We start from the raw sequence: 17,485 nt of genomic DNA on the forward strand, positions 1-17,485 counted from the left end.
AAAAATGAACAAAAAATGTTAATTCAACCTAGAAGGTTAAACACATAGCAGCAAACATTACAATTCAGAGTTCAAAAACAGTATTTTAAACTTATTTAAATAGTAGTATTTTACTACTATACACCATGATGCTGCTTCTCAATTCTACCTCTAAATTATGTGTTAAATGGAACCACATCACTTTTGCCACTAAGTTTTCTATGTGATTGTGTCTTTCTGAGCTGTGGTCCAACGTTTTCTACTATTTAGCTTGGAATGGTCTATTTAGTTTCTGGAAGTTTGGGGTTTGTATTTCATAAAGAGAGATATGGGACACAACATTTACTATGCAAAGTGTGCTAGACTTAAACTGCAATCTATCTAAAGCAAACAAAAAAAAAGAAAAAAGAAAAAAAGAAAAAATCTGCAAGCTGAATTCAGACATGAACAGTATATATAAATGGTTTGAAGATGAATGAAATCTCATGAAATCCACATTGAATTAACCTGTCTTTACTTTTTTTTTTTATCCTCCCATGCCCTATCTGTGCAATTCCATGGTGTCATGACTGCATACACTGAGCAATTTAACTAGAAAATAAGCAATGGGAATGGTTGAGCATGAAAATCAATAGTTTTAGCTAAATATCAAACAGCAAGAACAGTGTACTTTGTAACAAAGAGCAAGTGGGCTTTTAAGCTTGGACTAGACTGAAATGGTGGCAAAAGGACACATCATATTCATTTAACCATGCTTGCAGGAACAAAGGGAACAAGGTTAGCTCAAACCAAAAATGGCGTTGGTCTAAAACAAGCTGTCAGTGCTTTTTAAGCTGGAAGAATACAACGTGAGTAGCCTAGGCATGCATTTTACTTGAGGCAGGCAGGTTATATGTTAGAAGAAAAAAGAGCAAAAAAATATGTATATAAAAGAAAGGTTTGAAATGCACATCATCACATCCAGCTAGACATCAGTAACTTCCTACTTACTTCCATATTGCTGTCTAGCGATCCTGCACTGCTGCGTCGCCCACGCTTGCCTGCCCAGGACATGCAACACCATAGATTAGAGACTGAGACAAGACCCGGGTGAAAAACAGCCGCTTTCCCTGAATCGCTAGAGGAGTCTCTAAATGCTACTAGGGGGGCTGCAGGGGAATTGACATTGCACTGGACTGGTACAATAGCTACTAAGGCAGAAACTTAGACTTCTAAGGCCGTTAGTTAAATTAAGTTTCTGTACCCGACTTAACTTAGAAGGCATTTCTGCTGTGAATCAGCTGTAAGTACTGGGGGGTGATATTCCAATTGGTACAACTCCTGAAACACATGTAACTTCACATCTATATTTAGCAGTATGGTCATGATGTTGACCAGCAACAATTTTGAGTTGTTCAGTTTCCTGGTATCTAATTATTTATGAAGTTTTCTGTAAAGACCTGTAGCATTGATATACATTCGTGGGGTGGTATTAGCTTAAATGTATAATCTAATATTGGCATATTCTGAACTTCATTGTGAGGGAATGCCAGTGGTATCAGTTTCAGCGTTTTGATTTCGAACCTCAGTGGATTTCATATAATCTGCTTTCATGATGTTCTAAAAGAAACTAAACTTAATTTTTGATTAATAAATAAAATTGGAATCTGTCTTGACATTATGGCTAGATTTTGTTTGTTTAGCTGTGCAGTGCTTTATATTTAAGTTTGATGGACTTGTTTGCTTCAACACTCTCAGACTGCCCAAGTCATTTGCCTACAGTGACACATGAAATACCAGGCTGTTTGCCTGAAGAGCCAGAACACCTCAGTGCTTATATATGGGACACAGGATCCCAGATTTTGTGTCTCATTTCAAAGGAGAGAGAATAGCCCATGGCTGCAGTGGAATGAGGTATTTTTGAAAAGATAACTTGTTGAGCATTGCTTAGGAAAGTTTCAAAATACTTCACTGGAAAGGTGTATAAACAGTGCTTATCTTTGAAGGATAGCCATGTTCTCAAAGCTGCTGTAAAATGTGTATCTTTTTAGAAACATACGTTCTCCCAGTACAGCTGTTTTCCTGCAATACCAAGTATCAGTGAATCTCCACTCTGCACTGGCAGGTCGCTGACTTCAGAATTTCCTACCCTAACAGGTGATTTTGGAGAGGGATGTGTGAATTTCAGAATCGCTGACCCTATGAGCCACACATCCTCAGCCTCCTAATGTCTGTTGTGTATTGCAGATAGTTCAGGAGAAGAACTTTGGGACTGGTTTGGTAGTGGTTCCTGGGAGGTTTGCCTTTGCTTTCTGACAAGTCCTCTCAGAGACAAGTTTAGAACATCCATAAGTCTTATGGATCAGTGCGTTCTAAGATTATAACCTAAGACTATTGGAACACAACTGTGACATTTTGGTCATGAGATGCAGCCCTGCAATACAACTTTCTCTTAAGAGCTACTGTTCTCTCTGGGCCACAGCAACATTTAATCCTCTCGTTATCACTGAGAGTTACTCACAAGTACAACCTCCTGACTGACATTAAATTCAGGGAAAAGTACTTGTGGTCAAAGTGTTGTGTTCACCTTGTAAGTTTGTTGGAATTTTGAGCAACTCCCTCCAGACAGACTGCCATACATCCCTTGCTGCAAGTTTTAGACTCATCAAAATCATAACTGACCCTCTCAGGGTTATGACAATACTTTACTTTCACTTCTAGTCAGGCTTTGATCTTTTTCTGATCTGCTAGTGGGATTAGTACTGATTAACATTCAAATAACTCTTGCTTGTTTACACAAAAACAAAGAAAGACAGCCATCTCTTTAACTTAGCAGTGAATATCGCATGTAAGACTGACAGTTGCCATAAGTCATTAGGTATGGCCAAAAATAAAACAAAAAAGGAAAATCTAATGTATTTTGCATATCGTGGGAGTGAAAGTACTTAAATGAAATAACCATGAATGCGGTATATATGGACAGAAAGAGACAGATGGATTTCTGCTTAGAATAACTTCAAGGCAAAGAAGTACGAGGCAAGAACAAATGGAAAATCCTATTTTGAATGCCTGTAATTTCCCACAGATAGGCACCATCCCTACATAGGAAACTTTGTTTATTTTCTTAAAAACAAATTGAACCCAATTCTGCATTGGCCTACGGCACAATATGAAAGATATAAAAGGAAAATCCTCCAGAGCATTCTCCTGTCAGTCTATGCTTATACAAGACTGTACTCTGGCCTTTGAGATGGCAAACCATCTAAAAAGTGTCTTTCTAAAGCAGCAGTTCGGATTGCATTTCAGGAAAAAGGTGGCTGTACTAGAATTGTGTGTAAGCATAACTGTACTAGCTTAATAGTTTAGTATTGTGATACAAAACGAGGTGGTGCTTATCAAATCTGAAGGTCACTTTTGCTTAATATATTCTGTCTGATATGAAATTTTTAAGAATGTTATTTAGTGTGGGTTTAAATTTATTTTAGCAATTCTGATTCATTCAAACAACTTACTGATGGTAGATACAAAGCTTCTTTAGCTAATGTAGTACAGTGATATAATAACAATATACAACTTGGCTTTGTAGGTGTTGAAAAAAAAAGTTTTAAATTGTCTTTTCGATAAAGCAAACTAATTTAGCAGCTCTTCTAACGATGAGCCATTACACTAACCTACACAGGTGTGCAATTGATATTCATAGCAGCAGCAGAATCTGCAGCTACCTAGCTACAGAGATAATGGATGCTACCAACATAACTGGCTCAAAATTATCTAAACAATATACTCTAATGATAATCTACAAAGACCACTTCTCAGAAAGAAATGTCTCTTAGTAACATTAATGTTTTCATCTTGTTTTCTGTGTAAGGCAGCTATAATCCAGAGATCACAAATCAATTGTGAAAACAGTTGCTCGGTTTCTTCAAAAAGATTATCCTCAAAATACTGATTAAGTTCCAGAACGTGAGGAGACAACATAACTACATGTGACCTTAACCGACCTCCTTCACTGGAAAAGCAAACGGTGTCTTTTCCAGAAGACAGGAAAGCTGTTGATACAAAGGTGGCCATACACAGAGCGAGGTGTTTTTATACAATATATCTAGAGAATAATTTGCTATTGACATAGACCTTGATTCACAAAAATCTGTTTTATTAAAAATGATTAAATTATATAGTGACCATTACTGTTGCTATTCCATTGAAGAAAAGGAAATTGAACAATAGAAACAAGGGAAGACAAAGGGAAAACCTCTCCCTGCTCAGAAAACTCTTCTGGTAAGGGAGGAAAAGAATGCTGGTATCCTATGTTCTATAAAATGCAGCAAAATCCATGGGCAAGGAAGAAGATAACCTAGTAACCTTGCCTGCAGCAGATGAGGAAAGAGCCAAGGGACTGCACCAGCTCATCACAGATTGAGTCAACAGATTAAGGGATTCTGTAATTGCACGGAGCCAGAGTCTCTTTAAGGGGATTACAGTGCGGAAAAGTTTTGCAGTCGTTTTTTAATTACTATTTACAATAAACTATTCTGAAAATAAATAAATGAAACTGTATGTTTGTGGGGGAGAGATGGAGAAACTACTTCCCCTCAATGTAGGAAGAAATATTTTAAAAAGTTAGTGGTCAACAAATAAGGCTATATAAAGTATATAGATATAATTATTTTAATGCTGGGACTGCTTTACTGCAAATGCTTTTAAAAGTGATCTCTACTGGTCTGTGATTGTTTTGAGACTGCTCAGGAGATTATGAGACAAACGCTATTTATATTCATAGTAACCATTATACCACCTCGCACTTCTGTGCAGATTTCAGTACACTATAAGTTTTTAACCAATGCAGTAATTATTATCCCCACCATAAAAATTGAGGGTGAGGGGCATAAAGCCTGATTTCCACTAGTGCTCGCTGCTGTAAGCCCAAGGTGAAAGAACTAGTTCCTCCAAGAACAGAAAAACCACTGGCATTCAGACTGACTAGCCCAAAGTCATCCAAGAAACCTGAGAGGTATACAGAATCGGAAACTCACATAGCTTAACCCATGTTAATCCATGCTCTGCTTTGGCAAACAAATCAATCTTCCCACGTACTTAATGGCTACACTTTCCACATCTTCCTCTAAATCTACTAATGAAATGGCTGTGTGTTGCATAAGTGGTGACGAGGTCATAATTCTACCAGATTTCACAAAACTCAACTACGACTGTATTAGAATTTGTTTACTGTTTAATATTTTTATGTAAATTAAGAATTCCAAATTATGGAACAAAATCTCAGTTCTTCCTCAACTATAGTTCAAGAACATGTAGCAATAATAACTGCTTTCTTTTCTTTTGAGATAAAGCACAAGTGCTTCTGACACATTCACACCTTCGAGCAGTTGGTTGCCACATTATGCTTTTTAGTCCTTGGAAGTAACTGTCAATCCACAGCAATCAATACTATCCACAAAATCAGGACCTCATTCACATCATTTTCACAACTATCATCTAAACTATCGTGGCAAACGCACAGAAGACTAACCTCACAAAGTGGCTCCTGACATTTGCTTTCTCCTTGACATTTGACAGAGAAATCTTGTTTTTCCTTATGGTTTACAGCTTAAGGTCAGAATCGTTATGGTATAAGCTTATCCATTCACACAGCTTTCCAAGACAGAAATGGAAAGTCTGTTTCTACAGCCACCATTCACTACTGTGACATTTTATTGAGAGTAATGGACTGCTTTTTTTTTAAAAAAAGAAAATATAGTTTTTTCATATACACACCCAGTCAAAATGCTCTTCAATCAGATTCCCCTTTCCTTGAATCAATCTTTAACATTTTTTGATTTGCTTTTACAATTTTCACTGGGTAGTTATCTGCCTTCTTGCAAACATATGTAACCAGGCAGTTCCAACACAAATCAGATTTATTTTTTAATGTAGAAAGGACCCTTTTGAAAATTCACTTTCATCCTACAGAAAGACACACATCCTAAATAGTCCCACTCCTCATTTCTCCTTGTCAATCCCATGTTCCATACCACAAAAAGAAGATCTGAGGCAATCTAACTCAGCAACTCTTTACAGAAGTACTCTCATATGATATTATCTCCGGGACACAGTAACTTGCTAACTGAAAGTGATGCATTTGTTACTCTGCGAATCATCTTTCCCATATCAAAACCAAGTCAGCCTCACATGTAAGTTAGTCACTGAGAAAAGGTAGAAAATGTTGGTATCATCGCAGTAAAATTACTGTATGAAATAACAAAGCAAGTAACACGTCATTTTTCAAGTCATTTGCACTGCACAAGACCAAACAGAAACTCTCCATAATTCTTAACTTGTTAAAATTAAGTTTAGTTGGGTTTAACAAACTCATTGATAAACCCTGCAGTCTGTGAATGATTTCTACATTTTATCATGGAAAAAAGTTATTTTCAGGAATAAGCATGCCAAATGTATGCATGCCCGGTTGAAAGGTGATGTTTTCATGATTATGAATACTTGTTTATTGTGTAACACCCAGAACATGGATTTAAATTTATGGCAATGTTTGAATGACTGGGATGAAAAATTCCTCTGAGATGAAAAAAATTGATCAGGAATTACATTTATGTGGAAACATACCTACTGAACTCACATATTTAACAATATGGCAGTTCTCATTCCAGTGAAATAAAAACAAAACAACAAAAAGGGATGATGAAAGTATCCTTAAATCTGAGATACAGTAGTGGTGAAGACTTAGTGGCTTGATCTAAAATCCACTGAAGCCAATCAGGCAAAAATACTGAACTTCAACTTCATTTTGGATCAAGGCCCTAGGTCTTTCATATGAAGCAAATGGGCATGAGTATGAAAGTCTAAATGGAGAATAAAACAATTGAAAGAGCTTACTCTCTATATACTTGTATGCACATACATAGACCCACAAAACATTGGCTATAATTTTAGTTTAGAGCGATTTTATTCATTGCAGTGTAGCTAGAATCAATTCTTCAGTTAAAAAGGATAAGACAAATAGCGTCTACTACCGAAGATAGACACAGTACTGAAATTATGACTATACTGTAAACCATCACTGCAATTAAAAGAACAAATCAGATTAGGCAACACAGACTATGAACTAAAGAAAATAAAAAATGTAGTCGCTACTGTTTCCAGAAGTACTTTCTGAATACTGGGCATAGTGTTCAGATGTGACTTCTTGCAATGACAGGAATCACGCTTAACACTGAAACACAAGGTTACTACCTGCGGTAGCCTGTATTACCATGGGTATGGCAGTTGTGCACTACACACACAAATCACAAAATAACACATACTAAACTTTCCCCTGATTCTTCTTTAGCTACTAAATCCCACCACCACTCCTTAGCTATATTAATGAGCTAATCAATTTTAGAAACGTGAGTGGTTTTGTGGGATAACAGTATTCTTTTCCAGAATGGTTTCTTTCATTATATTGGCAATAATATTTCACAACCACCTTTTTTTACAAGAATTAGGAACTTGATCTTGAATTCCAAAATAATAAAATAGAATCAGGGACACTGTATAACTGAATTACATAGCTCTAAAGAGAATTTAGTAGGGCTTCACTCAATTTCATTCATCAATGTGGTAACACAGGTACACTTGAGCACAAAATACACAGAAAGCAATTATTACACAGAGACCAGTTTCTTTTTTTCTAAGCCTACTTTATCAAGGGAAGAAGCAAAGCAGAAGAAAAAGAGAAAGGTAAACTAAGTGGGTTACTCTTAGCGCAAGTCAACCATTTTTTCTATAAGACACTTACAATTTTTCCACTGTCTTCACTCTCCTTTTAAAGTATATATAGCAATCTACAATGGTTTAAATGTTTGCAAATAATTGTGGCTCAACAGAACAAGGGTAAAAAAACAAACAGAAATTAAATACAAAGTATGAAAGAGGAGCTATTAAAAATGTTTGAAGTTTTGGTGTTATTGTAAGTTACTCAAGTTTCAGCGTTCAGTTCTTAAAGCCTACTGTGAGCTGCGACTTATGCATAAATCACATCTTCGCATGCAATAGTCAGAGCAAGGAAATAAAGGCAGTGCTTACCTGCTTCAGACAGGTCTCTAAGGGAGCTGCTCAGTGCACTTCTTTTCAGCCCTTCCCCTGTAGCGTAGCTGTCATCCAGGCAAGCTCTGTTCAGCGTCCCATTGCCAGAATCTTTTTTCAGACTGGAGCACTGAGACATGCTTGGACGCACCACCCCCTTCTGTTTTTCTAGCTCAGCTGAAACAAGAGAGAATAATTTTTCAATTCATAGCTCCTGGCTACAATGAAGAACATAGTAACGTCACAATTTCTGTATGTGATCACATATATACTCTGGATAACAGCTAAGTGTTCATTTTTGCAGATGATGATAAATACAAGAGAGGAACTCTAGCTCTGTACCAGCAGCTTTAAAGCACAACATACAGGATGCAAGGCTATTGCTCTGTTGGAAAAACTGAAGATAAGATTCTATAATTAGACAGTCACACGAAATCCAGCAAAATATGTGGATTTGTATGAAAGCTACCTAATCAAGAGCATACAGGAATATAACTGTAGAAGTGCAGAAAAAAAAAGCAGAATCACAGAATGGTTTGCATTGGAAGGGACCTTAAAGATCACCTAGTTCCAAATCCATGCTCTCTTTAAATACTGAAAGGCCACAAGGTCTCCCCGGAGACTTCTCTTCTCCAGGCTGAACAACCCCAACTCTCTTCAGCCTCTCTTGATAGGAGAGGTGCTCCAGCCCTCTGGAAATCCTGGAGGCCTCTTCTGGACCTGCTCCAACAGATCCATGTCCTTCTTATGCTGGAGGGCCCCAAAGCTGGGTGCAGCACTGTGGGTGGTGTCTGACAAGAGCAAAGTAGAAGTGGAGAGTCACCTCCCTTGCCCTGCTGGCCGTGCGACTTTTCATGCAGCCCAGGTCATGGTTGGCTTTTGGGCTGCAAGCGCACATTGTTGACTCACATTGAGTATTTCCATAAACTAACATCCCCAAGTCCTTCTCCTCAGCGCTGCTTCTCCGCCCAGCCTGTATCTGTGCAGGATCTTGCACTTGGCCTTGCTGAATTTCCTGAGATTTGCAGGGGCCCACCTCTTTAGCTGCTCAAGGTCCCTCTGGATGGCTTCTTTTCTCTCCAGCTTGTCGAAAAATTCAGTGAAAATTATCTGAAGGGCCGTCATTAAAAATTTCAGTCACATAAATTACTCTTTAATTTTTTACTGTAATTTATACTACAAATTATAAATCCATTGCAATTTACAGTTTGTCCAGGCTAACTTTCCACTGTCTCTATACTGTACTAAATAAGTGTAAATGAACCTGTATTAAGTTTAAGGGATCACTGGGTTTTTTCTTCTTTTAGGAATAAAAGCCGTGGAAAAAAACAATGTTATTTTGAACTTGTGAGGAGTTCTAATGGGCTATACAGACATTAAAGATTTTCTTACTTTGATTAGTTTGAAAATGCTCTACTATATGTACCTTTGTACTTACACTCTATTCTGTGCTTTTCCATTTCTTGAACCTCTGCAATTGACTCCCTCAAATCATCTGTAAACTTCTTCCTGTCCTGAGGATTTGGTGCATTGAAATTTATTAGTACTTTGATATCTGCTCCTGGAACCGCTGATGTGAGCCGTATGCCATTGGGATAATCTAGAAGAAAGAGTGAAGAAAAAATGTGAATACCAAAGCTTTGAACATTTCTCTTAATTAACATAGGGGACAAAATCAGGGAAGCAAAAGTCAAAGGGTACAGAAAAACAAAAATCTCTAAGACATTATGGAACTGCTTAACTGTCAAGATACAGAATAAATATTGAAAGGCAATCTTCATGCAGCCGTTATCCTTAAGGCATCATGCACAATATAAAATAAAAATCACAGAAAGGAAGACAAATGTAGGGGGATTGATAATTTTTATTTCATGGAAGAGATCCCATTACCTAGCTTAACCAATTTAAGTTTTGCTGAGTAAAGACTACTCAAATATTTCTCAAGTACTAGAAACTGACCCATCCTTTTAACTTAACATTTTCAGGAATAAACATTTTCGGGAATACAGACACACACTAGCATGTAATGTAGCTTTTAATATTCCCTAGTAGGTTTGCATCCTGGACACCCTACTTACCTGTTTTTTTTTGTTTTTTGTTTTAATTTTAAATGCCCTGTGAAATTACATTCTGAGAAAGTAAAATGGTCCACATTATGGGCACCATCGTATAAAAAGCAGAGCTTTCAGAAAAACCCTCTTTGTCTCTTCAGCTGTATGAAACTACATTTTAACAGCTACTCAAAAATATTCTGTAATTGAGATAAAAGGTTCATTTACAGAAAGACGGTATATAATGAAGATGTGCTCAGCGACGGACAACAGAATCAGCCTTTCCTCGAATCACAGACCTCTAGAGACAGGACGTCAGAAAAATTCAAAATGTGCATCCCAATTCACAGTGTTTTCTTAAACTCACTGCTTGACTCAAATATTTAGTTATGTATGCAATCTGAAGTCCAGGTGACCCCGGGTAGTAAGCAAATCACTCACTCGAGAACCAGTTGACGATGTGAGGTAGTGTCTTCCCTCAAAGCCATTAGGTTTCAACAATATATAGACTTAAAATATTGAGTAGCAAGTGCAAATACTAGTCCATCCTGATACTGTTCTCTCAGGTGAAAAAAGCTGCCAAGTACCCCTAGCTTCAAGGGACACAGAGAAAAAGGAGGGAGGAAGAATTCAGTGCTTCTGCCAGGGTCTGATATTGGCATCTTGCACAAAAGCAACATACAGCTGATCTGCTTTTCCTAAACATATGATAATACCATCTATCTTTGATCAAATAAGACAGCTGCCTTGAGTTGTCTGCAGCTGCTGTCACTCAGAATACAGTCAAATGGCCAAAAATGCAGTGGAGTCTGATGCTAAGTAAGGTTACAGAAGCAGATCACATAACACCATGCATTGTTTTGAACCCTGAAACCTGATATCCAGAAAACAGGTCTAAAAAGTGCACCAGTTGAAAAAAAAGATGTTTATGAAACTGAACAAGTAAAGTAACTATAAAGTAAAGCTAATGTGACCCAAACAGAGTCACATTAGCTACCTTCACAAAAGAATAAATAAACTACAAAACTTCACGTTATACAAACAAAATGTCTTATTTTCAAACCATATTTCCCTACAACACATTGATTAAGCATCTGGAAGCACTGACATAAGTATTTATGGGTTTTAGATATACTCTCTCTAAAAAGATTTACTTGCCCTGAGTATTTTCAGTGATATTGACTGAAAATGTAAAACACAATCCCTGTGGCCTACTTATTTACTAGAGATAAATGACAATCTCTCTTTTTGGAGCTCATTCACCCGCCAACATAGCTGATTTCTATTATTAACCCAAATCATTTTGTTCAACCTCACTAGTAGCCAAACCAGAATTTTTGTTGCTTCTCCTTTAATTACACTAAATTTTATTCACTGAATATCAGCTGATCCTGGCAGCCGCTACAGAGGTTTAATGAATGGCACAATGGCTCTGGCCAAGATAACCTAAAGCCTGACTGGAGCAGGGAAAATGGAGATGATCAATTTTACAAATCAGACAAGAACAATACTTCTCTTTCCCAAGTGAAAAATCACCACATTCTACCCAAGAGACAGCAATATTAGAAGTACAGTCAGCTCACTTATTCATCATCTCCTGGAATGTCTTACCTGAGAAACCCAAATACATCTACTGAAGTGTCTCAGTGAAATGCCTACTGTTCGCTGCCAAGAATTAACTCCTTTTCTCCAGGTCTCACTATAGATATTTTTAGGTTTACTTGAATAAAGTGCTCCTACTTGGTATGCTTATGGGATTTCTATTTTTATTTTCATTTTTTAACTGACATCAGAGGAAATAAATCTTATTCTACTTATATTGGAATCCAGTACAGAAATATTTGCTGTTCCTCTCTAAAAATGAATTTTATATTATATAAAATATGCACGAGAGAAAGAAAGAACAAACATGTTTGCATAAAAATAATTCACAGGTTACATCACTGCTATGAGGTCTTCTTATTCAAAATCTCCAGATGCTTTGACTCATAAAAACCAGTAATTTCTTTTGAGTGAGAGGAGCACTGGAGCACATTTTCAAGGACAAATGAATACAACAGCTTTTCACAAGAGAAAAGCACAGGAACTACTGAATGTCAAACTGAAATGTATCCAATTTATCATGAAAGTCGAGGTTCCATCAAACAGACCGTCTCCCTATGAACCATGCAGACAACTGAGCTTGGCCACATTATTACTGATACTGCCTCTGGCTTTAAGATCTGATGGAGTAGATGGAGTATAAGTAAACACTAGCTTTTTGTTGGGCTGTTGACTGCTAAGAATGAGAAAGCATTAGGGAATACCGGATTGATGCAGATCACAGCTGACATAAACAAAAAGGTGGCAGAAGACACAAATGTTAATCCAGAATCTCTGCCTAATTCTATCTGGATTTATATTTGAGTATGTATTAGACACAAAGGTAAGACCAAATCAGGAAAATATATGAAACAGTGGTTTAAATTTACAAAAAACACTATAATAGTCCTTATTATCATATACTGTGTTCCAACATTTACAATGTATTTGCTTCTTTACAATCATTTCATTTTTTGCAAGTGTTCACAAAACATTTGGCTAGGTCTGGCTACTGACAACTATCAGTCTAACAGTAGTCTTTGTATGCTGACACCAGGCTGAAACCTTCAGAGCCAAACTCAACTCACAGCAATTTTATTCCTCAATTTAGAATGAAGTCCTGTCCATCCCTTTGTTTCATACATTTTTTATTTTTTATTTATTTTTTAATAAATAAAATGATCATCTAAAAAGAGAGAAAAGACTTACACTGGTTCTCAAAAAGAAGAACTTGCATGCCATAGAGGGAAAAGGACTGTCGAAAGCTGTATGTAACAGAGTTCTTCTTCTTTTGAAATATCTTGGTTACCTAAAAGTTATCAAATAAATAAAGTGAAATATCCCTTTTATCATGCATTTATAACCAGCCAGCAAAAATTAACTTGCTATTTCTTTCTTTTTTCATAATTCAACTTATGTATTTAATCTGCTGCTCCCCAAGAAACAAAAAACTAGCTTTGAAATACTGCTCTCTCAGCCAGAAGGTTCAATATTTTATCGAGATGCAAAGCCTATGTTTTTTGTTTTCCACGACTCTACTTTTCTACATTCAAGAAGAAAAAAGCCTGCATATTTATTGTACACTGTACATGTCAGGAAAAACATATATTCTTTTAAATCATCCTTTTTAAAAAAATTAACTGCTACCACACTTTCCTTCATGCTTTCTTAGTTTGACTACAGACAGCCTATTGGTATGGATTTCTCAACTCAAGTTTAATTCTTAGCCCCCCTTCTCACTTGCACTGTGATCTTCCAAGCCTGTTCCACTTCTGTACACCTCCAAATATTGTCTCACACCATCTCATCCAATAAAGCCATTTTTCCCCTATCAGCCCCTATCTGAACAAAAGCTCCAAGTTCTGTGGAAACCTCTACTTTTTGCTACAACACAAGTAACACAACCCTACTTACATCAGTTCTGGGGTTCTCCTAAGCAGTGAATGGAATCACTCTCCAATATCAAGAGATGTATTTTTAATAGTTCTTTCAAATTACGCTTTTTTTAGCATAAAAAAAGTTCCAAAACTAACAAATTTCTTCTACATTACCTACAGAAAATTTTGATAAAATTACAGGCATCTAAGAAGATAATAAAAATGAACAAGAAGTTGGCAGCCTGAAGATGACAACACTTTACCAACTTACATCCAAACTCACATTTACATATCCTATTCCTGTTTCAGGGAATAAACATGCTTGGCTCATACAACATCCATGACAACCACAGTAATACATAATCTTGTTTTTCTGCAAGTAACTGGAATTCATTATTTATTGAAGGGAGACATTCCTTAGAGATACACTTAAGCTGGAGGTTATTTTTGTTCTTTATAAGAAGAGCTATTGTATGAAAGTACTTTCTTATGCTCAAGTGCAGTAATCAATAAAAGGCTTCCATTTAAAAATAATTTATATATAGCAAAGAAAACTAAGAAATTTTAAATATTAATCATTCTGAGATTGCTGGAGTTCAGAGTAAAATATATTTATTTCTAGGAATGTGCATGCACTTATTGCTGCTGACTTCATAGGGACAGGCATTTCTGAATACCACACTACAAGTCTTTTCAACCCCAGATGTAGTTAAAGCATACACTGAAAAGGAGAAAAAAAAGTCATCTGTCCCCCAGAGTTCTCCAGAAAAAAAAATCTGTTAGATTTTATAAGCAATAGGTAAAAATGCCACGAGCAACCTGGTGATAGTTCAGTAAAGGCCTCCCACATCATAGTCCTTATTCCTACACAAAAGCATGATGAGAATAACAGGCAAAAGTTTGTTTCAGTGTAAGCACATGAACAGAGTAAGTCTTGTAATATAATCAGGTTCAGTGCTGAGTAGAAAGGAAAAACATCAGTCCTCTCTGAATCTTTGCATTAGCAAAGGTAATCTCACAAAACAAAACGAAACAATACCCCCAAAACTTAAAATACGTACCACAAGAAGGTCATTAAATAAAAATATTTCTCGCTGGTGCAACCCAAGCTTCTGAGGTTTATTCGGATCAGGAACTTCAAAGAGTCTACAGTAGCAAACAAGCCTTCGGTGGGGCAGGGAGAGGACCTACGGTAATACAAAAGTTCATGGTTACCATAGCAATATTTAGCCAGAGAAGAGGGCCTTTCATACCTGGAGTCTTTCATGAATAATTCAAATATCTTTTACCTCTAAGCTCATTACACTTCTTCAGCAAAGAAGGAACAACACCAAAAAAAAAAAAAAAAGATGTATATGCTACAAACCACATGACATTCAAACTTCAACAACATTCTTGTATCAATTCTAACAGCCTACATTTGGATGCCAGTAGATGGCTTATTAGGGGTAGAGCCTTACTTTGTGAAACAATAAAACCTTAACAGAACTCAAGATTAAGCTCAGAGCAAATTATATTTGCTTTTCTGATCATTTTTACATATCAATATGTAAAACAACTTTAGCTTTTGTGAGATGACAGATTTAGTAACACTGTAGATTACTTTTGGTCAGCCACTGAGTTGTCAGTTTTTTCATTCCCTGATACCAAGGAAATGGTGACATTAGGGCAGTAAATGCACTTTCAGGATGGCTTGTTTTCTCATGCCAGTAACAAAACCAAGAATTATGTTCCATTTTTTTTTTAGAACTGCCTGCTGAACCTATCTCCAAAGCTGTATTTTTCAGGCTAGTGAGATATCACTTCTTTCACATGCAAAAGATTATGCTTTGTTAACAATATGAAAAGTTACCCTTTAAAGTTTCAAGTAGAGAATACTCTTCGGTAACTGGACATATTTCATTTATATCTTATAATTACTTATAATTCCTGATTCTGCATAGGAATTATGTCATTTACTAGGAAAACAAAAGCAGTCAGACTATTAATGCTGCTTATATAAGCTCAGTGCTTATAAAGCTCAGTGTCTTCTATCTGCCCTTACTCCCGATTGTTGTCACTTCATATGGTGACACTTTGATTCTCCCTCCCAAACAGAATGATAGCTGCTATTAACAGACCAAATGCTAATAGCATTTAATTTACCTATGGCATTATCTTAATTACACATCCTCCCTGGACGTGCAAGGAGAAGGTATTTAAAAAATATATCTGATGTTTTCTAAAGGAGCCAATGTTGTGAAGAATGCTGGAGAAATCAACGGTTTCTATTTTCAGACTGACAGTTCTGGTAATTGAACAGTTTATGGGGGTTCTCAGTGAAAAGTAGCAAAAATAAAAGCTGCATGTCCTCATTGTTCCCTGCCTCCAGGTTCATGGCAGACTTAAATTTGCTATTGCAACATAAAGGGTATCACACAGCCTATGAACTTGCAAACAACTACAGCGAGCTTGGTATTGAAATTTAACTATAATAATGTTTTCACTCATAGCAATGGATGATCCTGTAAGATTCCCTTCCACCATACTTCACACAGGTAACATCTTTCAGTTGGTTTTTACAATTCAGTGATACTGTTAGACATGCAACCATGAAACAATGAGAGGTACTTCACTCAGGAATAGAAAGCTAACTCTGAATGCTTTTAATTACTTACATGGCAAAAAAAAAAGGAACAAATAGAAGGCAAACAAATGGAATTTTAAAGTAACTTCCCTGAATTGTCCTGATTGAAGACGTTAACACACAGCACATTATACTGATAAAATTATAATTGATTAAAAAAAAATCATTAGGATCAAGTTTGCATAAGGCTATCAGGTTCAGAATGCTACATTCACTCTTTTTTTTTTTGTTACTATTTTTTTTCTCTTTGTATGTTTGTTCTTTTAATTTAAAACTACTACCAATACTGCTACCATGAACTGAAAGGAAGTGGAATACCATGTTAGAAGAAGAGTTTCAGGGATACTATTTATGCATTTATATACTTTAGTTTTAGAGATGTTATTGAACATGTCTATCTGGAATCTGAAATGAGTATCTTCTATGTCAATCTACCTCTCACAAGAAAATAGTTAACATAAATTGCAATATCTTCCTAGAGCATCATACAGTATCAAAATGGACAAGAAATAACAAATAATAAACACACTGGAATCCAAATGGAAAGGTGAGATACAGCTGTAGATTTGCTTGCTTGTTTACTTATTTTTTACTGTCTATTTAATGCCTATGTACTGATGACAGCATTTGAAATACACAAAATGAGTACTCCAAACTGCAGACAGTAAATTAAGGAGTGTAGCTGATAAGCATATTTGTATGGAAATCTTCATACTTTGCAGAGTTATTACAACAACAGGAAAAAATTTGCTTGATAGAAGCCCAATTTTTGAAAATACTAAAATGTAACAGAGTGCATCATCACCACTTAAAACAACTACAAACTTTGAATGAGTACAAGAAAAATACCTACACAACCAAGTCCATGATGCAGAGATCCAATCTACAGTAGAAAGACATATACAAGTTCATTAACTTCAGAGAAACACAGTACTGTATCATAGCAAGTAAATACGTCATGGTCTTACTATGACTAAATGCCTATAAAGTAAAAACAAACATTTCTATCAATAAAGACTACTGGCTATTTCCTGTATTTTCTTTCACACCGTTAAAAGGAATCTCAACAGAAGATCCTTGATCCTAGGACTTCATTGTAGCATTGTTTTTCCCCACAACAAAGCACGAGGCATCTCAGGATACTCAAAACCAGCATTAGAATTCCTTGCACCTGATTTCCAGATAAGTTCTCAGACAAAATGACATGATCTCCTCTTACAGATACCAGCTCACTGAGCTAGCTGCAAAACTCAGAAAGACGTGGATATGAACAGAAGTTCTCTGCTACCCTTTGTAAATTCTGGAGTCATAAC

General features: G+C 36.3%; 1 protein-coding gene across 35 annotated transcripts in view; it reads right to left on the reverse strand.

Annotated features, from left to right (window-relative positions):
• Positions 1 to 17,485, reverse strand: part of IQSEC1 (IQ motif and Sec7 domain 1) — a 365,521-nt gene that overhangs the window by 5,011 nt on the left and 343,025 nt on the right. For 26 of the 35 annotated variants that reach the window (XM_046900093.1, XM_046900092.1, XM_040646649.2 and 23 more), the window contains 6 exons: positions 17,026 to 17,055; positions 14,608 to 14,733; positions 12,879 to 12,978; positions 9,464 to 9,637; positions 8,038 to 8,214; positions 970 to 1,019 (listed from right to left, as the gene is read on the reverse strand). In XM_046900093.1, the coding sequence (XP_046756049.1) occupies positions 970 to 1,019; positions 8,038 to 8,214; positions 9,464 to 9,637; positions 12,879 to 12,978; positions 14,608 to 14,733; positions 17,026 to 17,055 (657 nt within the window). The remainder of the gene's footprint in view (positions 1 to 969; positions 1,020 to 8,037; positions 8,215 to 9,463; positions 9,638 to 12,878; positions 12,979 to 14,607; positions 14,734 to 17,025; positions 17,056 to 17,485) is intronic. The other 9 variants (XM_040646648.2, XM_040646651.2, XM_004944530.5 and 6 more) reach the window with 5 other exon arrangements.

Source organism: Gallus gallus, chromosome 12, assembly GCF_016699485.2.
Source record: "Gallus gallus isolate bGalGal1 chromosome 12, bGalGal1.mat.broiler.GRCg7b, whole genome shotgun sequence".
NCBI lineage: Eukaryota > Metazoa > Chordata > Aves > Galliformes > Phasianidae > Gallus > Gallus gallus.